This window comes from Bacillus rossius, chromosome 13 (assembly GCF_032445375.1).
Source record: "Bacillus rossius redtenbacheri isolate Brsri chromosome 13, Brsri_v3, whole genome shotgun sequence".
Classification (NCBI taxonomy): domain Eukaryota; kingdom Metazoa; phylum Arthropoda; class Insecta; order Phasmatodea; family Bacillidae; genus Bacillus; species Bacillus rossius.
The window spans coordinates 8800139-8824399 of NC_086340.1; the positions used below are offsets into that span (position 1 = coordinate 8800139).

The 24261-nt window shown below is 42.2% G+C and overlaps 1 protein-coding gene across 2 annotated transcripts in view; it reads left to right on the top strand.

Moving 5' to 3' along the window:
• LOC134538207 (sodium-independent sulfate anion transporter-like) overlaps nucleotides 1-24261 on the top strand; it is a 50439-nt gene that overhangs the window by 23629 nt on the left and 2549 nt on the right. For both annotated transcript variants that reach the window (XM_063379303.1, XM_063379302.1), the window contains 9 exons: nucleotides 930-1137; nucleotides 4181-4401; nucleotides 5812-5992; nucleotides 10654-10818; nucleotides 13295-13456; nucleotides 15075-15215; nucleotides 17602-17747; nucleotides 18559-18729; nucleotides 23911-24064. In XM_063379303.1, coding sequence (XP_063235373.1) covers nucleotides 930-1137; nucleotides 4181-4401; nucleotides 5812-5992; nucleotides 10654-10818; nucleotides 13295-13456; nucleotides 15075-15215; nucleotides 17602-17747; nucleotides 18559-18729; nucleotides 23911-24064 — 1549 coding nt within the window. The remainder of the gene's footprint in view (nucleotides 1-929; nucleotides 1138-4180; nucleotides 4402-5811; nucleotides 5993-10653; nucleotides 10819-13294; nucleotides 13457-15074; nucleotides 15216-17601; nucleotides 17748-18558; nucleotides 18730-23910; nucleotides 24065-24261) is intronic.

A 24261-nucleotide genomic window follows, 5' to 3' on the forward strand; every position in this document is an offset into this window, starting at 1 on the left:
CTTGACCACTGTGCCACTAGGATTGTGGGAGGAACTTTGGACACTGTCATAAGGGAAGTGGGAGGGACGTTGGACATTGTGCCACAAGGTAAATCGGAGGTACTTGACCACTGTGCCACTAGGATTGTGGGAGGAACTTTGGACACTGTCACAAGGGAAGTGGGAGGGACGTTGGACATTGTGCCACAAGGTAAATCGGAGGTACTTGACCACTGTGCCACTAGGATTGTGGGAGGAACTTTGGACACTGTCACAAAGGAAGTGGGAGGGACAATGGACACTGTGCCACAAGGTAAATCGGAGGTACTTGACCACTGTGCCACTAGGATTGTGGGAGGAACTTTGGACACTGTCACAAGGGAAGTGGGAGGGACGTTGGACATTGTGCCACAAGGTAAATCGGAGGTACTTGACCACTGTGCCACTAGGATTGTGGGAGGAACTTTGGACACTGTCACAAGGGAAGTGGGAGGGACGTTGGACATTGTGCCACAAGGTAAATCGGAGGTACTTGACCACTGTGCCACTAGGATTGTGGGAGGAACTTTGGACACTGTCACAAAGGAAGTGGGAGGGACAATGGACACTGTGCCACAAGGTAAATCGGAGGTACTTGACCACTGTGCCACAAAGGAAGTGTGAGGAACTTTGGACACTGTCACAAGGGAAGTGGGTGGGACTTTGGACACTGTGCCACAAGGTAAATCGGAGGTACTTGACCACTGTGTCACTAGGATTGTGGGAGGAACTTCAGAACTGTCACAAGGGAAGTGGGAGGGACTTTGGACACTGTGTCACAAGGGAAGTGGGAGTTACTTTGGACACTGTGCCAAGAGGTATGTGGGAGGGACTTTGGACGCTGTCACAAGGGAAGTGGAAGGGAATTTGGACACTGTGTCACATGGGAACGCCCCGCTGTGTGTCCGCAGTACGGGCTCTACTCGTGCTTCATGTCGTCCTTCATGTACATCCTGGTGGGCAGCTGCAAGGACGTGACGGTGGGTCCGACGGCCATCCTGGGGCTGCTGACCCAGCCATACGTCTTGCAGCCCTACATGCCGCCCATGGCCGACTTCGCCGTGCTGCTCGCCTTCCTCAACGGTTCCATCATCTTCCTGCTGGGAGTGCTGCACTTGGGTGAGTCGTCGGCGCAGGATGTTCCAACGGGGAAACCAACTGTCTGAGTGTTGAAACGTGAAGTTTAACCCGGTAGTAAACACGGAAAGACTTTCACTGAAATGAAAACCGACAGTAAAGAACAAACTCTGATGCTCCTGATGGCGCAAGGTCAACTGCCGGTGTCACTAGTCTTATAACCACATCTGTAGGAGAGTTGCTCTGCTTATAAGGGCCGTTTGGTTGGTTTCCTGCGTAGGTTTTCTAAATTACATGTATAGGCTGTTTTAGCACATACCAAAGCAAAAGTTTTGATGCCATATTTTGATGGCTTGTTTGGGAGATATTGTCTGGAATCTGAACGCAAGCGGCTCGATTGGTGCCGGATGACCGAATGTGTCGAAAAATAAAAACATAAAAACCACATAAATAGCAAAAAAAAAAAAAATCCGTTAAAATATTCTAGAGAGAAAAAAACAAACAAACATGAATTGTTGACAGCACTTATTCGGGGAAAATATTCTGACGGGCGGATGAAGTCAAGTTGTACTTACATTCCTCGGCTATATGCGTGGTGTTGGAACGAAAGAGTAACGGCTGGTGATGACGGGATATTTTAATTTTTCCTTATTTCTTCGACACTGTTGACGCCGGTTTAGAAATTTACGAACTACGGTTTACGCGAGCTGAGATCGTGTTGTCCCAGTATGTGTTGCTGCTTTTTTATTTGCCATCTAAGTTGAATCAATTTTTTTTGTAATAATGGAACTAATATGTTGTCGGGAAAGGGTTTTAGTTTGGTTAAAAAAAATAAATAAATAAAAGGGGCGCCAAAATGAGTAATTGCCCGGGGTGTAAACTAGTCTAGTTACAGTACGTCCCTGCCTCCCTCCCAAGCTAATGTAAACAAATCCCACCACCGGGTAAATTTTTCTCTGGGAAAGTGTTGTGGTAGGACAGGTACTTTTTCCCAAACGAATTCTTGATATGTACAATTTTTGAAATCTAACTCCATCTGAAAACAGTTTCAGGTCCGGGTGTAATTTTTACGTACCTAGCATTAAATTTAAGTCAATTTCAATTTGAAACAGTTAACTTATTTTTCTTAACGGACTGAATCGCTTCACGTCCGCTTCTTTGCTCGCGAGCCGTAGCGATGAAGTCAGGTGTGTGGTTCAACTAAACAGAAGACGTGGGAAACCTCCAATCATCAGAATCACCTCTATATATATACATGCACACATATGTATGGAATGGAATTCTCTTATTTCATAGCAACTGTGTCTTAACTGCTTCTAATATCTTTTGATTTACGATAGCGTTTAAAGATTACACAACATTTGTTATTTAGTCTTTATTTCCCCTGATAATATTCCAGAGATGCGGCGGTGACCGAAACAACCTCCCACAAGATAAAATAACTCACGTCAGCGCAACAGTCTTTGGACGCAGAACTTAATCCACGGACCTTACCAGTGGATCACTAACAGGGAGGTAAACAGACTCAGGGCGGATTAAGGCCTGCATTAAGCCCACGTCAGAGTTTCTACCAACAACACGGTCATGGCTCAAAATACAAACTTAAATGGTTTACAAAGGAATTGAGCAAGTTAAAAATGTTTAGTTGAACTACAAATAATTTGGTTTTAGGAAGAAAAAAAATGCGAGTACGAAAACCAGTGCTGATAAAACGTTAATCAATGAACGAAGGTTAAGAAATGACAAAGCCATTTTACCTGATATTTTAATACCTGGTAAAATAATTTGATAATATTGAAGAGAATAAAATGTTTAGGATCGTAGAAGAGCATGACATTGAATACAATGACAGAATACGATACATAAATAAATCAGAAAGCAACGATGACAGTGTAAAGACACGAAAGTCAATCAACCAATCAAATAGAAAGATAAAGGAAAGTTTTGTAACCAGAAAGTAATTGATACAAAGGGATAAGAATTCTTATTCTGAGATTAGGAGATGACATTGGTGTTGTGTTTTGAATCAACACACTGACAGTGCATATGACAGAAGAAAATATAATATCAATGGTAGATAAACCCAGACAAAAATATCGCTTCAAAATAAAATATATTGATATAATTTTTTTCCCTCCAAATTTAGGTGTGTTGTGCATCTTTGCATAGTAACTAAACACGGATCATTTAGATACAAATATAATAATTGAATATTTTAAAATGCAATGATGCAGGAGACTGCTATCATCCATTGTTACCAGATATTGGGGAAGGAATTCGCTGCAGATTATAGAAAATAACCATCACATTCCGGGAAACCACTGAAAACCGAAATCAGGCTTGTAAGACTGTAATTTGAACCCATAACCTTCGAATTTTAGTGGAGTGTCTAACCACTATGCCACCTCACCATTTAATTAGGGTTTTCAGCGTGTTCATTGCTGAAGGAGGGAGGAATTAAAGTGTTATAACATTTTTGAGAAGTTTTAAGAGATTTAGGGCCTGCTATATTTATATTCAGCCTGCGGTACGGCTTACTTATTACATTTTTAAGCCCGCTATGGCATGATATACTGCTTTGGACCATTTTTGCCAATGTTCATGGATTGGGGTTGTTATTATGACAGTTGAAGTCGCTCCTGTGAATTCATCATATATTTATATCCCGACATGTTAGTAAACATCAGGCTGTAATGAAGTACAAGGTATTATCTGTCAGATATATTGGTTCAGTGGCTAGAGCTACTGGCTGGCGAGCCGAAGGTCTCATGTTTGATTCTCGGCTGCTCTTGTAAAATTCTTTCTTTCCCGGGACTGGGTGTTTTGTTGTTTCTTCATGCCATACTGCAGAAGACAATGACAAACCACCACACGGTCACCCAGAAATGAGAATCCCACGTGCGCCACGGCTTCCATCGCCGCAGCATTACACAGAGACACCGTGATCAAAGGCTCGTCAGAGGCAAGATATTATGTATGCCCTGTTATAAAATTGTGGCGAAATGGAAAAAGTTCAGGGTAGTGGGCGACAGTCCTCGTTGATCTCCGCAGCAGCGACGACAACTCCTGAGGGTCTCGTCCGCAGGCTTTCTCGTGGACTTCATCTCGATCCCGACGACCGCCGGTTTCACGGCTGCGGCCGCCATCACCATCGCCTCGTCGCAGCTGAAGAGCCTGCTGGGCATCCCCGGCCGCGCCGACAACTTCCTCAACACCTGGATCAGCTTCTTCAGCAACATCACGCAGGTGCGGCTGTGGGACAGCGTGCTGGGGATCAGCACCATCATCGCACTGCTCGTCCTGAGGGTGAGTACCTTGGTGCTGATGTTGGGAGCACGCCTTCTCACATTCCTCGTGGCTTCCTTTTGGTCTCGCCATGGTCCCCGGTGGTCGCGACACTCATGTGGTGAGGGTCGAAGGTTATATCCCAGCACCTCCACATCACTCACATTCATGGGCACCAACATTGAACTGCTCGTCCTTAGAGTGAGCATCTGGTGCAGCTGTTGGATGCAAGCATTCTCATGCTCCTTCTGGCCTTCTCCTGGATGCTCCAGGATCCTCGGTGATATGATACTCATGTGGTGAGGGTTGAAGTTTACATTCCAGCACCCCAGCATTACTCAAGTTCATGGGCACCAACATCACACTGCTCGTCCTCAGAGGTAGCACACATGCTCCAACCCAACTACTATGTATGATAGAATGTCCCGAAGGGCATTTTATGGGCCTTGGCCTACAAAGCTCCAAACAAACCAAGACAATACCAGTTTAGAAGTAGTTCTTTCAAAATGGTGCCTTCCCTGTGTAAACATAAAGTACTGTAAACTTAATTTCTACAGACCCTGCTGGAAAAGCTGTCATGATGCATGTCCTAAAAGACAGCCTTACTGTTTACAAAACTCACATAGCTCCACAATAACTGCCATCTCTTCTTCCAATCCTTGATAAGTTTCAACTTCTGTGTCACTAATGCTGCAAGTTCAGGGCCACGTACATGCCCCGTTAGATATTTTGCCGGATCATCAATATAGTCACTACGTTAAGTGGGCGCCACTGAGAGTAGGGTGTGCTCAGAGAGGCTACTGAGAATGTATCAGGCAATGAGTGGGTTGGGAGAGTGGAGGAAGTTGAGGGCCAGGATAGAGAAATGGCTGAATAGGAGCAAGAATGAAACTCCAGAAAAGTCCTGAATGTGAAGCACTTTGCACATTAGAAGTGAAAACACCACAGATGCAGGTACCTATAAAAATGTATAAAGATGTGTGCAAGTATACGAGTGAGTAAGAATATGACTATGCGTCCAAGTGCCCAATCCCCCGCATGGTAGACTCTTTAATACTCTGTCCAACTCTTCATCCATACCATCCTCTGTCTCCTGTATGCTTCCAAGGAATTAAAGCATTCCCGTTGCATCCCGCACGTTTGTGCCCAGGGTTTTCTCTGGGTCTATGCAGGTTTTAACTGGGCCCAACTTAGAACAGTTTTGAGATAGTTTTAAGACAAGGGAGTTAGTCACGGGTGCCAATCGCTGCAGTGGCTGGCCAATGCCCGAACAAAGCACACGATGGACGTGACCCTCTTCCTTCATGACCAAAGCGTATAGGCCTCGGCCTGAGACGCACCCAGGTCCCTCCCTAGCCCAGACAAGTACACCTAGTGTTAGTTTGGTTAAGGAGTAAAGAACTCGGGTCCCGCTGGTGTGCCGCTCCGCAGAAGCTGAAGGACTTCGCGGCGGGCAGGAACAACCCCCAGGTGCCGGTGGGCAAGCGGGTGCTCCGCTACGCGCTGTGGCTCACGTCGCTCGCCAGGAACGCGCTGGCCATCATCGTGGGCACCGTCCTGGCCTACACGCTGTCCGACGAGCACGGCGAGAACAGCCCCTTCGTGCTCACAGGTGGGTGAGTCCCCCCACGGGCGTCCATCGGCACGGCAGATACCGCTGCTGCACGAAGCTGGTTCGTTTGCAAATTCACAGGGAGGGGGTTAATACTTATGATCAAATACTAGTTGACATGTCAATGACGAAATTAAATGTACGAATCAAATAATAAATAGTGGCAAAAATAAATAAATAATTTAATATTTTAAGTGGAACTGTTTTGGAAACGTTTTCAGCGTTCTGAAATTGCATCGAGCACCCTGGCGATAGACAACGCTCGAAGTCTCGCGGCATTTGTTATTTTCAGTGCTCTACTATGCGAGACTGATGGTCATCGAGTGCCTCCCTGGGGTGTAGAAGCCCCTCCCCGAGGAGGCCCCGCTCGCGCTTTGCAAAATCCTGGCCGTGACACGGGGTCGACAGACGTAAGAGTCAAAACTACGTTTTATGGAAAACTTTCTGTGCGTTTTGAAGTTTTCTGCTTATTGTGTGCATATTGGCCAACATGTGTGCGGTATACAACGTACGAGCACCCCATCCAGAGATGACTTGTGTCGGTTAAAAAACCATGCCCAAAAGACTCCTGCCGCCCCCCTTTTTTTTTCTACGAATCTCTGTCGGTTTCCCCCTGGCGAATCCTATAGATTTGCGCCCCTGGGTTGGTTCATAGTCCACTATAGCACGAACCATTCTTATATTTGCAGCGTGCATTTCAGTGGGAATTGACTCTCCCTTTTTCCAATGGGCTGTCCTTGTTCCTATGTGCTCTGTTGCCAGATCTACACCATTGAGCGAAAATGTTTCAGGCACAACGTCGTAATGTAATCAAAAAATTTTAGTGTGTATCTGAAATATTTTATTTTGAAAAGTAAATTTAAAAGGTGATTTGCTTTCATCCAGGGCATTAGCTAATTTTATTCATTACTTATTTCTAAGTTTTTTTTTAATTTTTAGTACGTAATTAATTGCCTTTGCTCTTTTGAGCAAAGTGCGAAATTTTATGGACTGCCTTGTTATCAATAGGGACAGACTGGTACAATAAGATTCTCCTTTGAAATAATAATTGGTTATTATGATTGAATATTTCGCTCAGATGACTACAACTGTGCTTATACTTTATTTAAATGATTCATGCAATGGGGAGTTTTTACTTAATACAATTATTTGGGGCATTCGCCATGGCAGTTTTTCAGTGTTTGTCGTGGGAAAAAATTTCAAGAATGCAAAATAAGAAATAAAAATGTAAACACGAACACTATGAAAACATAGACAATAAATAATGTATAGTCTTGAGAAAAAAAATCAACCAACTTTTAAATTTGAATTTAATTATTTTACAGTTACTTAATTTAAATTTAGATTTTTGGTAAGTTGAATTTTAAGTATATAGTTATTTGATGGCTGGTTATAGTTGAAAAAAAAGGGGGGGGGGAAGTTTGGGCTTAGATTATCTACGTAGTGACCAGTTTTTTTTAGTTATTTACCAAAATCCTTTACTAAGGCTATATGCCTGTGTGCTGTGTAAGCTGGAAGATTATACGCCCCAGAAACGTGCTCGCCCATTCTCGTAGAGGAAAGTGGGCCGGGGTGGGCGGTGGGGGGGGGGGGGTTCTGTCATTTATCACACAACTCCGTGCACTTGACGCCGCGGGCCGGACCGGACTAATTTTCTTCCGCGCGACAGGTCTTAGGTCGTGTTTATAAACAAAGTAAGGGACGCAACTACGCGATACGCAAACAACGCAAGAAAATCACGGTCGTTTATGTAGCACGCAAGTCACAAGACGTCACCAACAAATATAAAACAATTCTAAAAAAAAAATCTACCTCGGGGCTTCTTTCGAAAATCCATATTTGTCATGGAAACAACATTAAATTTTCAGTAGCTTGATTTAAGTGTTATTTTCTCTCGCCGTGTATATAATCGTGGGCTTTTATGTGTCTAACTAACGTCTGCGTCTTAAAAACGTTCCCGGAACACTTCTCTTCAAATGTGGTCTTCGTAAACGCAAGCCAAAACGCAAGTGAACAATCCTTGCGTTGCGTTATTGCGCCTTGCGTACGTTCACAAAGCCAGGCCTTACGCAAGGCGCAATAACGTTTCACTGAACAAAAATGTAGAAGGGTTACAATTTTATAATTTTTGTATTGCACGTTTAGGAAAATAATTGTAGAGTGTATTTTCTGAAAGGGGAAAAAAATGTTGTCTTAAAGGAACATTTTAGGCTAATGTTGTTATATTCCTATCGGATAGTTTCGCCGGCACGATAAAGTATTTAAGAACCGGAATGTTGGAAGCAGTTATGTAGGGCTATATCTCAACACCTGGTCAGGTGACTGGTCCGACAGGTAGCGAGGATTACATAACGCTGGGAAGAGAAGAGGTCCAGACACAAAGGCCTGGTTTGTGAACTTCGTGTCCGGACCTCATCGCACCATTACATAATCTTCGCTACCTGTCAGACCAGTCAGCTGCCCAGGTGTTGAGATGTAGCCCTACAGAACTGCTGCCAACACTCCGGTTCTTAAATACTTTGTCGTGCCGGCGAAACTATCCGATAGGAATATAACAACATTAGCCTAAAATGTTTACTCTAAAATTATTTTTCTAAACATGTAATACAAAAATTATAATATTGTAACCCTTCTACATTTTTGTTTAGGAAAGAAAGTCGATTGCATAGGAAGTGTGCCATATTCTAAAGGTACATTAAATGTTCAGGAATGTCTACCAAACATTTCTCGCAGTGTAGACAAAGCTTTGGTTGATAGGCTGTCATTCTCCAGCAACGAGTCCGTAGTCTTAACATACTGCAGGATTAATAATTAAAATCTGCTTAAAAAAGGAATGTGCAGATAAATAAAAGTTAGGTATGTTCAATCTGTATTTTTTTAATTATAATTTTACAGATACCTTACATAGTTGAGTAAATATCCTGGTGTTAAAACAACACAAAATCAGTGAGGGTTACATTTCATAAATAGTTCCAGTCGCTGAAAGACATTGACTCTTCTTGCCCAGGAAACAGTTGCATTGAAAGCCGTGGAGATCGTGGATTGAGGATAATGATAGGGGGGGGGGGGGTTGGAGGTTTGGCGGAAGAGAGTATATTCCCCGGTGTCCGATTGTGTTACGAATTATAATTATTTTTTGACGTGACAACGTCTAATAAATCGATGAACGCCGGCTGCATGCACGAAAAAGTGTCCCGTTACGCACATTGTTCCGTTACACTGTATTTATTCTTTTATTATTAAAAAAAGTAGCATCCGTTGGCGAGTGCAGTAATAATAGGTTATGTTAGATATTTGATTACAGTTTATTTATATGAAAACTTGTTCATAATTATATTTAAACGAAAAGTTAATGTGGTTTTCATTGCTTATTACAACAACAATTTCGGCAATAAAGGTTAATTATTCTTGCATTTTAAAAATCCGATTATTAGTATAATTTCAAGTATTTTATCTTTTATTATTAAAATAAAAATGATTCAATTTTATTCGTAAAAGTATGCAATCATTTCATCAATGTTTTGTTATGACGTTGTCACGTTAAACTATCGTCCGTAAACCGACTTTACAGACAAACAATTTTTATTTTTTAACAAGTGCAACGCTCGCTGGTGCTTCTAGCGCGGTGTGTTCTATGAACTGACTCGCAGTCTTCTCGTCGTGCACAGGCCAACTGCGAGATTTGAGCGGTAACCATTACACTACAAGGCGGAGGAATGAAGATCAAAGGTGTAATGCAAGTCCGTTGAGTGATTTCAAGAATCTGTACCCTGGTGTTTCATGCCTGAAGTTCATTATGAACTCATGCGTTATATCTATTTTCAACTCTCCTGTAAACACAGTTTAATATAAAATTATGGGAACATAATTACCATACCCGTACTCAGCGTCTTCTTAAATGCTTTTCGTAAACGGTCAGCACTTGGATATCTTCCATCTGAAGCCTTTGCACACCGCAGGTAGGTAGGTGTAGCGGTTCTAGCTTGCAGTGTCCTACAACTGAAGTGTCTGTTGAGTTGTGACAGCGGGCCCTGTTGAACTGTCGCGAGCCAGAGCGACACAACGTAACGTGTAGCGGTTCTAGCTTGAAGTGTCCCTCAACTGAAGTGTCTGTTGAGTTGTGACAGCGGGCCCTGTTGAACTGTCGCGAGCCAGAGCGACACAACGTAACGTGTAGCGGTTCTAGCTTGAAGTGTCCCTCAACTGAAGTGTCTGTTGAGTTGTGACAGCGGGCCCTGTTGAGCTGTCGCGAGCCAGAGCGACACAACGTAACGTGTAGCGGTTCTAGCTTGAAGTGTCCCTCAACTGAAGTGTCTGTTGAGTTGTGACAGCGGGCCCTGTTGAACTGTCGCGAGCCAGAGCGACACAACGTAACGTGTAGCGGTTCTAGCTTGAAGTGTCCCTCAACTGAAGTGTCTGTTGAGTTGTGACAGCGGGCCCTGTTGAGCTGTCGCGAGCCAGAGCGACACAACGTAACGTGTAGCGGTTCTAGCTTGAAGTGTCCCTCAACTGAAGTGTCTGTTGAGTTGTGACAGCGGGCCCTGTTGAACTGTCACGAGCCAGAGCGACACAACGTGACGTGTAGCGGTTCTAGCTTGAAGTGTCCCTCAACTGAAGTGATTATTGAATTGTGATAGCGGGCCCTGTTTTTCGTGCGGCAGGCGAGATCAACCAAGGACTGCCTCCCTTCGCGCCGCCTCCCTTCAGCACTTCAGGCAACGGCACGGAGTTCAGCTTCGGCGACATGGTGGGCGTCTACGGCACGGCGCTGGGAGTGGTGCCGCTCGTGTCCATCCTGGGCCACATCGCCATAGCCAAGGCCTTCAGTGAGTGCGCTCGAGGACAACAACTACACTATCCCCTCCCGCTCGGCTGACATCATCTCTAGAGACCGGAAAAAATTCGCGGGTTCAATGAACTTCAGGATGGACTCCAATATCCTGTACACACTCGGGGCAAATGCCAACATGTACATTGGCTGCTGACTTGTGAGTCGTCTCGACTGGGTAACCTGTGATTCGGCACTTCTATGAGTGAGGGTCTCTAATTGGCCCTCAGTCCTCCAGATTAACAGTGAACCAATGGCAGAAGCCGCACTAAGGTATAATTATTTGCATTTTAGCATAACACGAAATGAACCCGCGAATTTTCCAGGTCTCTAATCATCTCCCTCTTGACATTCCGTGTTTCGGCACGTGATTTCAAACGAATAACCAATTACAAACATGTTAAATAGTTTACAAAAGGTTTTCTTTTTTTTTGCTAAACAAGTCATTATATTTTTTTATTAACTTAGTGCCAAATTAAAATGTCAGTCCTAGCTAATATTGAAAACATAGAATCGTTTGGTACACAGTTTTTGTCATGTGGACTTTATTTAATTTTTATAGATTTATAAATGAAACACTAAAAATAAAGTATTTGAAGTTGAATGCACCATTCGAACGGTTTGTTCAAAACTGTATACATAACGATTCCATGCTTTCAATACCAGCTAGGACATTAAAAAATTGTCTTTTAAGTTAATAAAAACCATTAAATGAGGAATTGTTTATTGGTTAAACAATTAAATATAGTTATATTATGAATTTATTTATAATCATGTTTAAAAAAACACGAAATATTATAAAAAAATTATTTATTTATAACTAACCCTTAAAGTGGAAAGGTTGAAACAGAAAGGCACTCACTGTCATGATTTCAACAGTTTTTAGCCATTAATATTTAAAAAAAAATAGTTAAAAAAATAGAGTGTCCTTACAGAATAAAAAATATATATTTAATTGACTGTCTGAAGTTAATAGTGGCAGGCTGCTTGAAATAGTTTTCCGGGTGATGTCTATGACTTTAGTAACGTAGTAATTTTTTTGGTTGGAAATTTCGAAAGCTGGAATAATAATCTCAATATACACTATGTACATGTATTTAAAAATCTCACACTGTGTGGTTTCTGCCTTAACAAGCGACTAGATAAAACGGAGAATGGAAGGAAGCTTGACGGAGCGACTAGACTAGACGGAGGATGGAATGATCGACTAGACCAGACAGAGAATGGAAGTAGCGACTAAAATAGATGGATGATGGAAGGAGTGACTAGACTTGACAGATGATGGAATGATCGACTAGACTAGACATAGGATAGAATGATCGACTAGACTAGACAGAGAATTCAATGAGCGACTAGACTAGACGGAGGATGGAATAATCGATTATACTAGATGGAGGATGGAATGATCGAATTGACTAGACGGAGGATGGAAGGAGCGACTATACTAGACAGAGGATGGAATGATCGACTAGACTAGACAGAGGATGGAATGATCGACTAGACTAGATGTAGGATGGAATGATAGACTAGACAGAGGATGGAATGATCGACTAGACTAGGTGGAGGATGGAAGGATCGACTAGACTAGACAGGGGATGGAAGGAGTGACTAGACTAGACAGAGGATGGAAGGAGCGACTAGACTAGATGGAGGATGGAATGATCAACTAGACTAGACAGAGGATGGAAGGAGCGACTAGACTAGATGGTGGATGGAATGATCGACTACACTAGATGGAGGCTGGAAGGATCGACTAGACTAGACAGATGATGGAAGTAGCAACTAGACTAGACAGCGAATGGAATGATCGACTAGACTAGACGGAAAATGGAATGATCGACTAGACTAGACAGAGGATGGAATGATCGACTATACTAGACAGAGGATGGAATGATCGACCAGACTAGACAGAGGATGGAAGTAGCGACCAGACTATACAGAGGATGGAAGTAGCGACCAGACTAAACAGAGGATGGAAGTAGCGACTAAACAAGATGGATGATGGAAGGAGTGACTAGACTAGATGGAGAATGGAAGTAGCGACCAGACTAGACGGAGGATGGAAGTATCGACCAGACAAACAAAGGATGGAAGTAGTGACTAAACAAGATGGATGATGGAAGAGTGACTAGACTAGATGGAGGATGGAAGTAGCGACCAGTCTAGACAGAAGATGGAAGTAGCGATCAGACTAAACAGAGGATGGAAGTAGCGACTAAACAAGATGGATGATGGAAGGAGCGACCAGACTAAACAGAGGATGGAAGTAGCGACTAAACAAGATGGATGATGGAAGGAGTGACTAGACTAGACGGAGGATGGAATGATCGACTAGACTAGACAGAGGATGGAAGGATCGACTAGACTACATGGAGGATGGAATGATCGACTATACTAGGTGGAGGATGGAAGGAGCGACTAGAATGGAAGGAGGCTTGAAGGAGGCTTGAAGGCGTGCTGCGTGTGTGCCGCAGCCAAGGGCAGGCCCATCGACGCCACCCAGGAGCTGATCGCGCTGGGGCTGTGCAACATGTCGGGCAGCTTCGTGAGGTCCATGCCCGTCACCGGCTCCTTCACCCGCACCGCCGTCAACAACGCCTCAGGGGTGCGCACCACCCTGGGTGGCATGTTCACAGGTGGGCCTACCATCGCCGTGCCTCGTCCAACCATTCTGTTACCAGTTCCCGAGGTATCTCTGTACATTTAGAAGGGCCACCAGTCACGCATGCGCCCTGGTTTTTCCAAATCCAGATGCGGACCTCGTGTCCCAAGCACCCAAACAACGCACGGTTGAAACTTTTCCGGCCTAGCGCATCTCTTCCCCGAGCCCCATCCCCTTTTGTCCTGTACTTAACCCGCACTCTTGCTGAATAATAACTGAACCCAGTTAGGTCTGTGCAGGTTCTACCTGGGCCCAACTTAACTAGTTAAAAGTCAATCATTAAGATATGGGGAAATTGTTCATGGAGACAATCACATTGCCATGGCTGGCCAATCTCCAATTAAAGCACACGATGCCTGCTATCTTTCCTGAATGCCTGTTTACATGTGTATAGGCTTTGGCCTGAGGCGCACTTAGAGTCTTCCCTAACCCAGACCGCTCCCAACCTAACAACACTTAGAATAAGTAAGGAAAATAAAATCGCCAGCTTTTCGGTGCGATGTGTTTCCAGGTTTGAGTCCTTGGGAGGAAATTTACTGTGTCTTACTTAAATTCTCACGAATCTGAATTCTTCGATAATGAATATTTGTGAAATAAAAAAAATTACCTGCTAACCAAACAATTGAAAAGATTTAAAATATAAAATAAACTGGTCAGCTCACTCATCTCCCGCCGAGGTGATCCGTAGTAGATTCCCGACGGAGTCTACCGCTGGTGGGAAGCATGGCGGACGTTGCCGTGTGGTCTGTAAGTTTTTTGTGGGGAGGGGAGGGTTCTCTCGTGTTCGGCAATGTTCCATTCTCACCTCATATCTGCTCATGAGGTCACTTCACTCTCATATCCACACCCCGCAGGAGGATTAGGCCCTGCCATGTTGCCTTAATTCTATTTTGAACTATTCATCCAAATTTTTTGGCATGTCAAGGCATATATCATACCTCGTAGACCTTCTATACCTTGTTGCGACCACTTACTTACCAACAGGCTCTAGTCTGTAAGCGCCGCGAGGAAATAACTTATTATTTCACATGGGCGACTACAACTATCATAATAATCACACCAGCTCACAAGTGTTAACTTTGACAAGTAGAAAAAGCTAAGTCCTAAGCAATTTTGACCCAAGAAATATAAAACGGAAGCTTTAATGCAAGCAGTATCAGAATTTTTTGAAATTGCATTAGGGAGAGGCCTGATCACCCTTAAGGTATACTGGGAGATGACTTTCAGGCCAATATATCGAATATTATGCAACACCCACTGCGCCCATAGCGCCAATCCAGGCATGGGTGGAAAAGCCTCCTCCACCCTGCGTCAACCTCGCAGTATTTCACAGTTAGGGTAGGACCAGCAAGGACCTTGAACCCTTGGGGAAGAAACTCTAACTGCCGAGACTGAGACCTAGATTTTTGAAAGAGTTTTGGGCCCCTCCTGCTAGATAGTAGCTTTCATTAGATATTTTGAACATAGCTACATTGATTGTGATAAGCAATGCATAAGCTATTTATCAGACGAACAAACCAGTTTTCACGACCCTGCTTCTGTCTTTCATCACCCGAGACGTCTCTCTTTCAACGTGCTCTCTGCTGTTCCAGGAATCCTGATCCTGCTAACGCTGACGTTCCTCACGTCCACCTTCGCCTACATCCCTCGCGCCAGCCTGGCGGGGCTGATCGTGTGCGCTATGATCTTCATGGTGGAGGTGGAGATCATCCCCATGATCTGGAGGACCAAGAGTGAGTAAGCCCTTCTCCTGCTCTGCACCCCGGATCTTTTCGAACAGCTCCGCCAAACACGCTCTTTTCAATGATTCTTGCAGTGGGGGAAGATTGATTCAGAGCCACATCTTGGACACAGCTTGGTTTACGCTGGCTGTGTGTTTATGTATTCATCTTTGCTGTCCATCGCTGAGGGTTTTTATCCATGACAACCAGCGCAAATCAGCAATAGCGTATGTCCAAGATATTTGTATGTGTATTTCTACTAATTGTTCCAGTAACTGAAGAACACTGACTCGTAAGTGATTTCCACTGATTTTGAAGTTGATTTCCTAATCAATCAGTATTCGTTTGTCAACTGAAGCTTTAATATTTAAAATTTTACTGGGCTTAGGGGTGATCACTACCCCACAACTTCGATTTGACATAATTTTTCAGTTATGTATATTTTGAATTATATATCCTAATTACTTAGCTGGACAAAGCAGTAAACCCATCTTTCCAATATTTCTATACTCTCTTGTCGTCTGGTAATAATGAACAAGCTCCAGCATTTAACGTCTTGGAGGAAAACACATATGAATTTCTCTCACCTTATTGACTTCAGTTGTTGCATCAGTTACACTACATATATCATGAGTGTTCACTTGAACAAAAAAATTAAGATAGCTCGTGTGGTTTACGTCAACAACGCCACTGGAAACGGAAAATGAGTATTAAAAAATTCAGGGGCGTAAGAGAAGGATTCAGTCTTGGTCTGTGGTAAGGAATCATCCGACCTTTTCTGTGTGTGATTTTGGGAGATTATGAACTTACCGAAATAAAAATGGCCGGATCAGGCATTTGGACCAGGATCCCCGAAATACGTGGCGCCTTCTGCGTATGAAGCTTAATGACTGAAAGTTGTGTTGGGGAAAAATTTTTTTCTGTGTTTGATACCACTTTGCAATGTACAGAGTGCATCACCCAGAAATCTTGCTGTCCTCTTTCAAATCATATCATCGCCTGCTGCACAACTAGCCCGGAGCTTATGGCGCACATTTCTGTCGCAACAAAGCAAAGAGATTTCGTGTTGTTTCATGTGTCATAATTGGTGCTTACTGTGATTTCTTAACCAAAGGAATTGGCGCAATACATAAAAAAAATTAGTTACGTGAATTTACTCTTTAGTCTTCTATACCTATTAACTATAGATATGTGGAAAGTTTGAATAGGTGCCCAGTATATTTGATTATTTCTTTAGATTTCAAACAAAAAATACATAAACTGTACCGAAGAACATAATTTTATCCAACAATTCACAATCTATCAATACCTTATTGCAAAATTTTAAGAGTTTCAATGCAGTTCTAACGTTTAAAGCTCAATTACGAAGTGGGAGTTTTTAAAAATCAATAATTCTAATACTAAGCCGTAGAGAGATAAGTAATATACATTTTAATATACAGTATATATATATTTTTGGTAAAATTACTCCATAATGATTTTACCAGTACTATAAGTTAGTATGTTCAGGCCATCGTGGATTTTTTAAAAACTATTTAGCTACAGCTTATGGTAGATATTTATAAATTTTAGTTATGGATGAGCACATTATTTTCAAACAATTAACAAACCTGTCTTTAATGATATAGTGTAATTATTATTGTAGTCACACAAGTGTCATAGCACCATTATTTCCGCAAATGTAAACTATAAACACTTATTATAATCAAGCCATATCGAATTCAGAAAGCTCGATGAGTTATTACTAGGAACTGGGAGATTTAGCACGTTCAATGTCCTCTGTGATAGACTACACAGTCCTCTATACACACTGGTAAAAAAAAGTCAAATGTCCATAAGCTGATGACTTAAGAGGAGTATGGAATGAGTAGCCTGTGATCGTATACAATATTCGGTTTAAGGATTTATAACTGGCACAAAGCATTGTATTACAAGTCGTGAACCAATAGCGGGAGAAAACACGAATGTTTACGGATTTGAATTTTAACCAATCGAGGAATGAATCCGCTGATTTTTCTGGTTTTAAGTTACATATTATGATTTAAAATAGGAACTACAGTTAAAAAAAAAAAAATAACGCATGGATGCGTGGCCGCCACACAATTTGTAAGCGGAACTTCACAGGTAGATTTATAAGAATGAATAAGACTGTGCACGAGTGAGCAAGTATACGAGTCTGCAAGTGCGCAAATTTTAAAGTGTGCTGTAACGCATGTCATCGAGCGTCCCACTCTAGGGTCCCTCCCCCCCTATCTACACTCCCTTCAGATTCTGATCGTTTCATCACTCTGACGACATCGTCGCCTGATCATCCCGCCTTTACCATCTGCGGAGGATATTCACTCCAGAGACGCCAGCCTGACGTGATGCTGACGGGCTGCTGCTGCTGTTGTTCCAGAGGTGGACCTTCTTCCCCTGGCCGGGACCTTCCTGTTCTGCCTGTTCCTCAGCCTGGAGTACGGCATCATCATCGGCGTGGCCATCAACCTGTTCTTCATCCTGCACAAGTCCGCCAGGCCTTCCGTCAGCATCCAGCGCCTGTCGGTGAGCCCTATAGCCGCGGTCCGACTCTCATATCCTCTCCGTCATGGCACCGGTGCAGGAGGCGGGGAGTTCCATACATCTCCCAGTCCGAAATTGTGAACTCTAATGACTTGAAGTAAGCTTTTGGACATACGCCAATGCCAAGCACATGTATGTCTGTAGAAGAAAACTAAAAAAAAAAATACCCCAAATACAAAAAAAAAAACACAAATTAAGCAAAAAAATTGCTGTTGTCAACAATTTAATTTGTGTTTTTGTCTTTTGGGTATTTTTTTTTTAGTTTTCTTCTACAGACATACATGTGCTTAGCAGCTTAGCAATGGTGCATGTTCAAAAGCTTACTTCAAGTCATGCACTCCCATTGCACAAATCTTTCAAAGATAATGTGAACACTAACAGCTCATATAAGTGTCATTCTAACATATTCCTGACGTCATTGACAAAACTAAAGCTTTGAAATTTTTCTGACAGTACAGTGGTACTAAAAATATCTAAACATAAGTTAATAACTTCTTACAGAAAAAAATAATTTAGCTGTCTTAAAATGTCAAGTGTAGGCTGGCTGTCCTTTTTCTTTTCAGCTTTAAGGGTTTAACGAAAAGGTAGGGGGTGGAAGGGGGATCGCACCCATCGCAATCAAAAAATCCTATCCTAATCGACCGCAAAATTTAATGCCACACCGGTTTATACAATTGAGATAGAACCAGGGCGGGGGGTGAAGCGACCATGAACCTCGGGGAACTTCGGGTGTGGCTCTCTCGTCTGTGAAATGAAGGCTTCCCCCCTCCCTGGTAACTGCTCGCCGTTGCAGGCGTGCCAACGTGAGGTGCTGCTGGCGCGGCCCGACAGCGGCCTGTTCTTCCCCGCCGCCGAGAACATCCGCGAGGCGGTGCTGCGGGCGTGCGCCAAGACCCCCGGGGACTGCCGCCTGGTGGTCGTGGACGGAAGCTTCGTGCACTCCACCGACTCCACCGTCACCAAGGTCGGCACCTCCTGTCCCTCTCCCCTCTTCCCGAGGACTGCACTCGCATTCACAGCTTCACGCCCTTCACTCCCTTCTTCATCGACACTCAGATCAACTCATCACTCACAAATAACCTCAACATGCCATTAAAATACTTACTATGTATATATTATATACAGGCTGATTATAAAGTCCGTGAAACATTTCAAAAAATCGGTACAGTGAAATGGCTAAGAATCATGTAACAAATTATATACCACGTAAAAGAAAAACTCTCAAAGTTTTTTTTTTCCCACTAGTTATAAATGTTCTATGTGTCCATCCACCTTGCGTCACACGACACACATCTAATCGATAGTCCAATTCTGCCCATACCCGACCCAGAATATCAGGAGTGATGGTAAGAGCAGCTGCTACGATGCGGTGTCTCAATTCGTCAAGGATCTGTGGTAGAGGTGGAACATAAACACTATCCTTGATGTATCCCCACAAAGAAAAAATCGCAAGGTGTCAAGTCCGGTGATCGTGGTGGCCACGGGAGTAGCACTTGGTCAGCGGCCACCCCACGGCCCATCCAGCGATGTGGCAACGTCTCATTCAGATAATCTCGTACCACATTGTGGTAATGAGGTGGAGCACCATCTTGTTGGAAGATGAAGTCCCTGCTATCAGCTTCAAGTTGAGGCATACGCCACAATTGCAGCATGTCGAGGTAGGTGATACCAGTGACAGTTCTCTCAGCGAAGAAGAAGGGGCCATAAACTGTCTTGTTTGACATGGCACAGAACACGTTAACTTTTGGCGAATCTCGGACGTGTTCGAGAGTTGCATGTGGATTCTATGTCCCCCATATGCGTGTGTTGTGTCGTTTGACTCTTCCTGAGAGATGAAAAGTGCCTTCGTCACTGAAGATTAATTTGCTTGCAAAGTCATCGTCTTCAAGACGGTTCTGCATGGCAATGCAGAACTGCAGTCGGAGCAATTTGTCATCGTGGCTGATGGCTTGCAGAAGCTGCAATTTGTACGGCTTCACTCTTAATCGCTTACGAAAAATTTTTTACACTGTTGGCTGAGGGATGTTCAATTCTGCACTAGCCCGATAAGTTGACTTCTTGGGACTCCGCACCATCACGTCCCGTACACAATCCACTGTCTGTTGTGACACGCCTGGCCGACCCGACCGTTTTGCGTCGCACAAACAGCCGTTTTCCTCGAATTTCTTGTACCACTTCATTATGCTATTGTAAACTGGTGGTGTTTTGTTAAACTTGCCACGGAAAGCTCTTTGGACACTCACTACCGATTCGCTACGGGCGTATTCAAGCACACAAAAGGCTTTCTCTGCTTTCTCTCTCGGTTCGCAGCCATTTTCAGCAACTATATGCACTAGCGCCCCTGTCGGTTGTTTTTTAAAATAGCTTTTTGGCGCTACATTCAAAAAAACTTTGAGAGTTGTTCTTACACGCCGTATATGATTTGCTACGTTATTCTTTTCAATTTCGCTGTACCGATTTTATGAAATGTTTCATGGACTTTATAATTACCCTGTAAATCGATGTGTGTATGTATGTTCCCTGTGGACTATAAAACGGCTAGACCGATTTTGATGAAATTTTTAGGCAATCTTCAGATTAGCCCAGCGGGTGTTCCTGTGAAATTTGGTAGTGATTGTATCAACATATATATATACATTTTTTTGCTATTTTGTGTCATATTTTTAATAATAATTAATATGTAGGTACAAAATTATCTATATTTTTTTTTAGATTTTTGAACATTCACAATTATAAGCAATATTACGGTCGCTAGTTCCTCATAAATGCCTATATATATGTGTGTGTGTATATATATATATATATATATATATATATATATATTTATTTGTGTGTGTGTGTGTGTGTGTGTGTGTGTGTGTGCATACAATGTTCGCTGCCGCACTCCAGCAAAAAAATGGAACTACTACACTCTAGGGCGGCTACAGTAGAACTGTAACCAACAAAAGGCAATCAAGGTCGTTTATTAACCCCGAATGTAGCTAGATGTCACCAACCATACAATTTGAAATAGCAAAATTTTAGAAAACAAATTTATTCCCCTGCCTTCTTTTGATAATTCAGTTTTATAATGAAAACAACATGAAATTGTCGCTACACGATTTGTTTTAAAATTATTTTTTCCCCCCTTTCAATGTGCAAAAGTTAACAATTGAGAATGTTAATGTACCCTATATATGTAGTAAACATAACATCATGGCTATGTATGCATACATATGCATTGTTTAAATGTTGCTGGAACACTTCACTTCCAATATGGAAGGTGAAAATTCATACCAAAACGTAAGAAGTTTAATGTTGGCCATTACTTTCATTGCTGTTTTTAATAAATGATTATTTTAAACGTAGTTATTGAACTTTTATTGCATATTGCGTTTCTTGCATTCAACCAAGATTCAGTAATACTTATTGCCTTGTTTCAGAAAAGTAATAACTTACATCCCTTATATCAGAAAAAATATATGTTTTGTAATAATTTTGTAACATTGCAAAAAAAAATACTTTGTTTAAGAAAGATGATGTTACATACCGTACCGCACAAACGTTTCAGACATTATTCTGTAACACTGCAAGAACGTTACAAGTATTTATAAAGATAATGTTATAGTTCTGAGTTGTATCTGAAACAATATGTGCTCTCTAGTTTTTAACGTGGACGATGCAACGTTACAGAAACATTACAGAAATCTTTTGTACTGTAAGAGTTCTCAAGTACTCTAAATCGCGACTCGGTTTTAACCATGGTTCCTAGAAATCACTCCAGGCAAATGGTGTTATTGATCTTAGTGTGACTGTACTCGGTGGTTTGACATCCGTGGTCGTAAACTATGACTATACAATGCTCTGTGTAGCGTATGCGAATGTAATAAATTTAAGACATACATGTTTGCAATTATTAGGTAAGGCTCAATCTCAAAATAATGTTGGCGATTTCATTTTCTCGTCATTTCCAGTAAATTCATCACGATAGGTCTCTTACATTTTTTTTTACTTCGTCTCAACTTATTTGTGATCACTTGCAAGGCTTTTTTGACAACTCAAAATAATGTTTAATAATTATAATTTCCGTCCCAAGCAACAAATATAAGAAAGCTGTCGGAATATTTATTTATTTATTGTCTTACTTTAAGTGGCGAAGTTAAGGCGTACCGCCTTGTCTTACAATTAACCACATACATCTGTACTAACTAGGTACATGCAAAGTAAACCTGATAAATGTCATAGCCAAGACATACCAAAAATTGTCACAAATACATTTAAACAAAAACTGAATTAATATATCAGTACAAATAAGAAAATAACCAAAAAAATTAGCATATAAGATACACCTGAGCTACCTGAAGTATTATATATTAGGCATATCCTTTTTTTAATCTTATGCTTAAGTTATAAATATATTTAATAACCTAAATATTTATGCAAAAACTAACGAAGACACAAATGCGGGAAATACCTTAATTAGGTACATTTGAATGTTATACCTTACTGCGTGTGGTGTGCTGTTGTTGCTTAAAGCGTAATGAGCTATAAGTAGCTTGGCTTCTGGGTTGTAGCCGTGTCCTTGGCATATAATTACCTACTACAGTAGGTAACTGCTCCCTTATGATGGCGACTGCAATGTCAACCGAAACGTCGGTGAATTATTTGCCAAGGACATTATCGTACCTACCTCATTCAGACAACTTTTCAAAAGCTTAGGTGTCTTAACATTACCATCGTTATACATTTATGAATTACTTATATTTGCTCATTCACATTTGAATGAACTGCAGAATTTCCATTTACATAATTATTCGACTAGAACAAAAAATAATTTTAATATATTACAACATCTTACAAAATGTTTTGCAAATAGTCCGAGATACTCTGCTATATGTCTCTATAACAAACTTCCCCCACATTTTAAATTAGAAAACCAACTTTGTCCATTTAAAAAAACTGAAAGATTTGCTGTTGGAATTCAGTTTTTATTCTATTAATTATTTTATGGAAGCAAAACTATGCTAAAAATGTATTATTAATATGATATGATGTACATTATTTGTTTTTTTACTATTATTTTTGTTTATGTGTATGTGGTTGTACTTAAATGTTTATTCATAATGTTTAATATTCTTGACGAGTCCTACACTACATGTACAATAATTTGTATATTTTTGTAGTCGACTTGGACAATAAAACTACTATACTATACTCAGGGCCGGATTTAGGGGAGGGCAACCGGGGCCTCCACAAACGGAGGGCCCCCACAAATCCTTTGATATTCTTTTTACGCTGTTTTACCTTTACCTACAGTACTTTGTACATACATGATTATATTATTGTTAAATATTAACATAAATATTCATTAACACTAAAATTTAATTTCATATTATTCTTGTCTCCGATTATATTTATGTATGTTTTTTTTAAATACTAAGAGAATCTACTTGATTTCACAATAAATTATTTATTGGAAAACTCGACTGAAAAAAAAAATTTGTTCGTTTTTATTTGGAAAATAATTTGGGGCCAGGGGGCCTCCGCTCCTCTGTTGCCCCGAGGCCTCCAGACCTCTAAATCCGGCCCTGACTATACTATACCTTTCAATATATATATATATACTGTATAGAAGTCGCGAGTGGATAGGATTTACTCTACGTTTTTCAGAAGCGTATGATGAGCAGCTTGGGAACTTCACCGCTGCAGTGCGCTGCCGTAACGCCCTGTATCGTCTTAGGTTGTTATTTACACGTTAGAGCGCAGAACTGTCGCCCGCTGTCATTCCCCCCACCCCCCCACCCATCATTCACTGCAGCTCAAGGTCGTTCAGCGGGAGGGGGAAGGGGTGTTTGAAGAGTTCGACACTTGTCCGCTAGGGACCACCACAAGTCGATGGCCCTAGAGATGGTGGCGATTGCGGCGGTGAATTAACCAACTACCTCAAAACCGTATTAGAAATTTTAACCTGGCCTGGCGACTTCTATACAGTATATATATATATTCAAAGACTAAACTATGCCATGGCTACAACCCAGAAGCCAAGCTACTTCGGACAATGGCCGCGAAGGCCTGCGAACATTTGTAGATAACGAGCTGGAGTTTCTGGGATGGTGTTCTATCCGCCGGGCGAGGCGTGCTGGACAACTCGAGAGCTTGTTGGCAGAACCTGAAGCTGCTGTCGGAGGACCTGAAGGCGAACGGACGCACGCCCGTGTACTGGAACTGGAAGCCCGACGTGGAGCGGAGCTGCGTGCGTCTGGACGACAAGATGGCGGACGTGTTCAGCCGCGCGACCTCCGTGGAGGCCGTGGTCAAAGGTACACACCCCGAGTCGCAAGACTTCCTCGAGCCCACGACTTGAAACAGCAGAACAGGGGCGTCGGAACGTTTTCCATGAGTTGGGGGGGGGGGGGGGGAGATGTATCACACTTACCTCAGTCCTAGAGCGAGGGATCCGGGGGCCCTCCCCCGGAAAAATTTGGAATTTTAGATGCAAAATTTTGCTATTTAATGA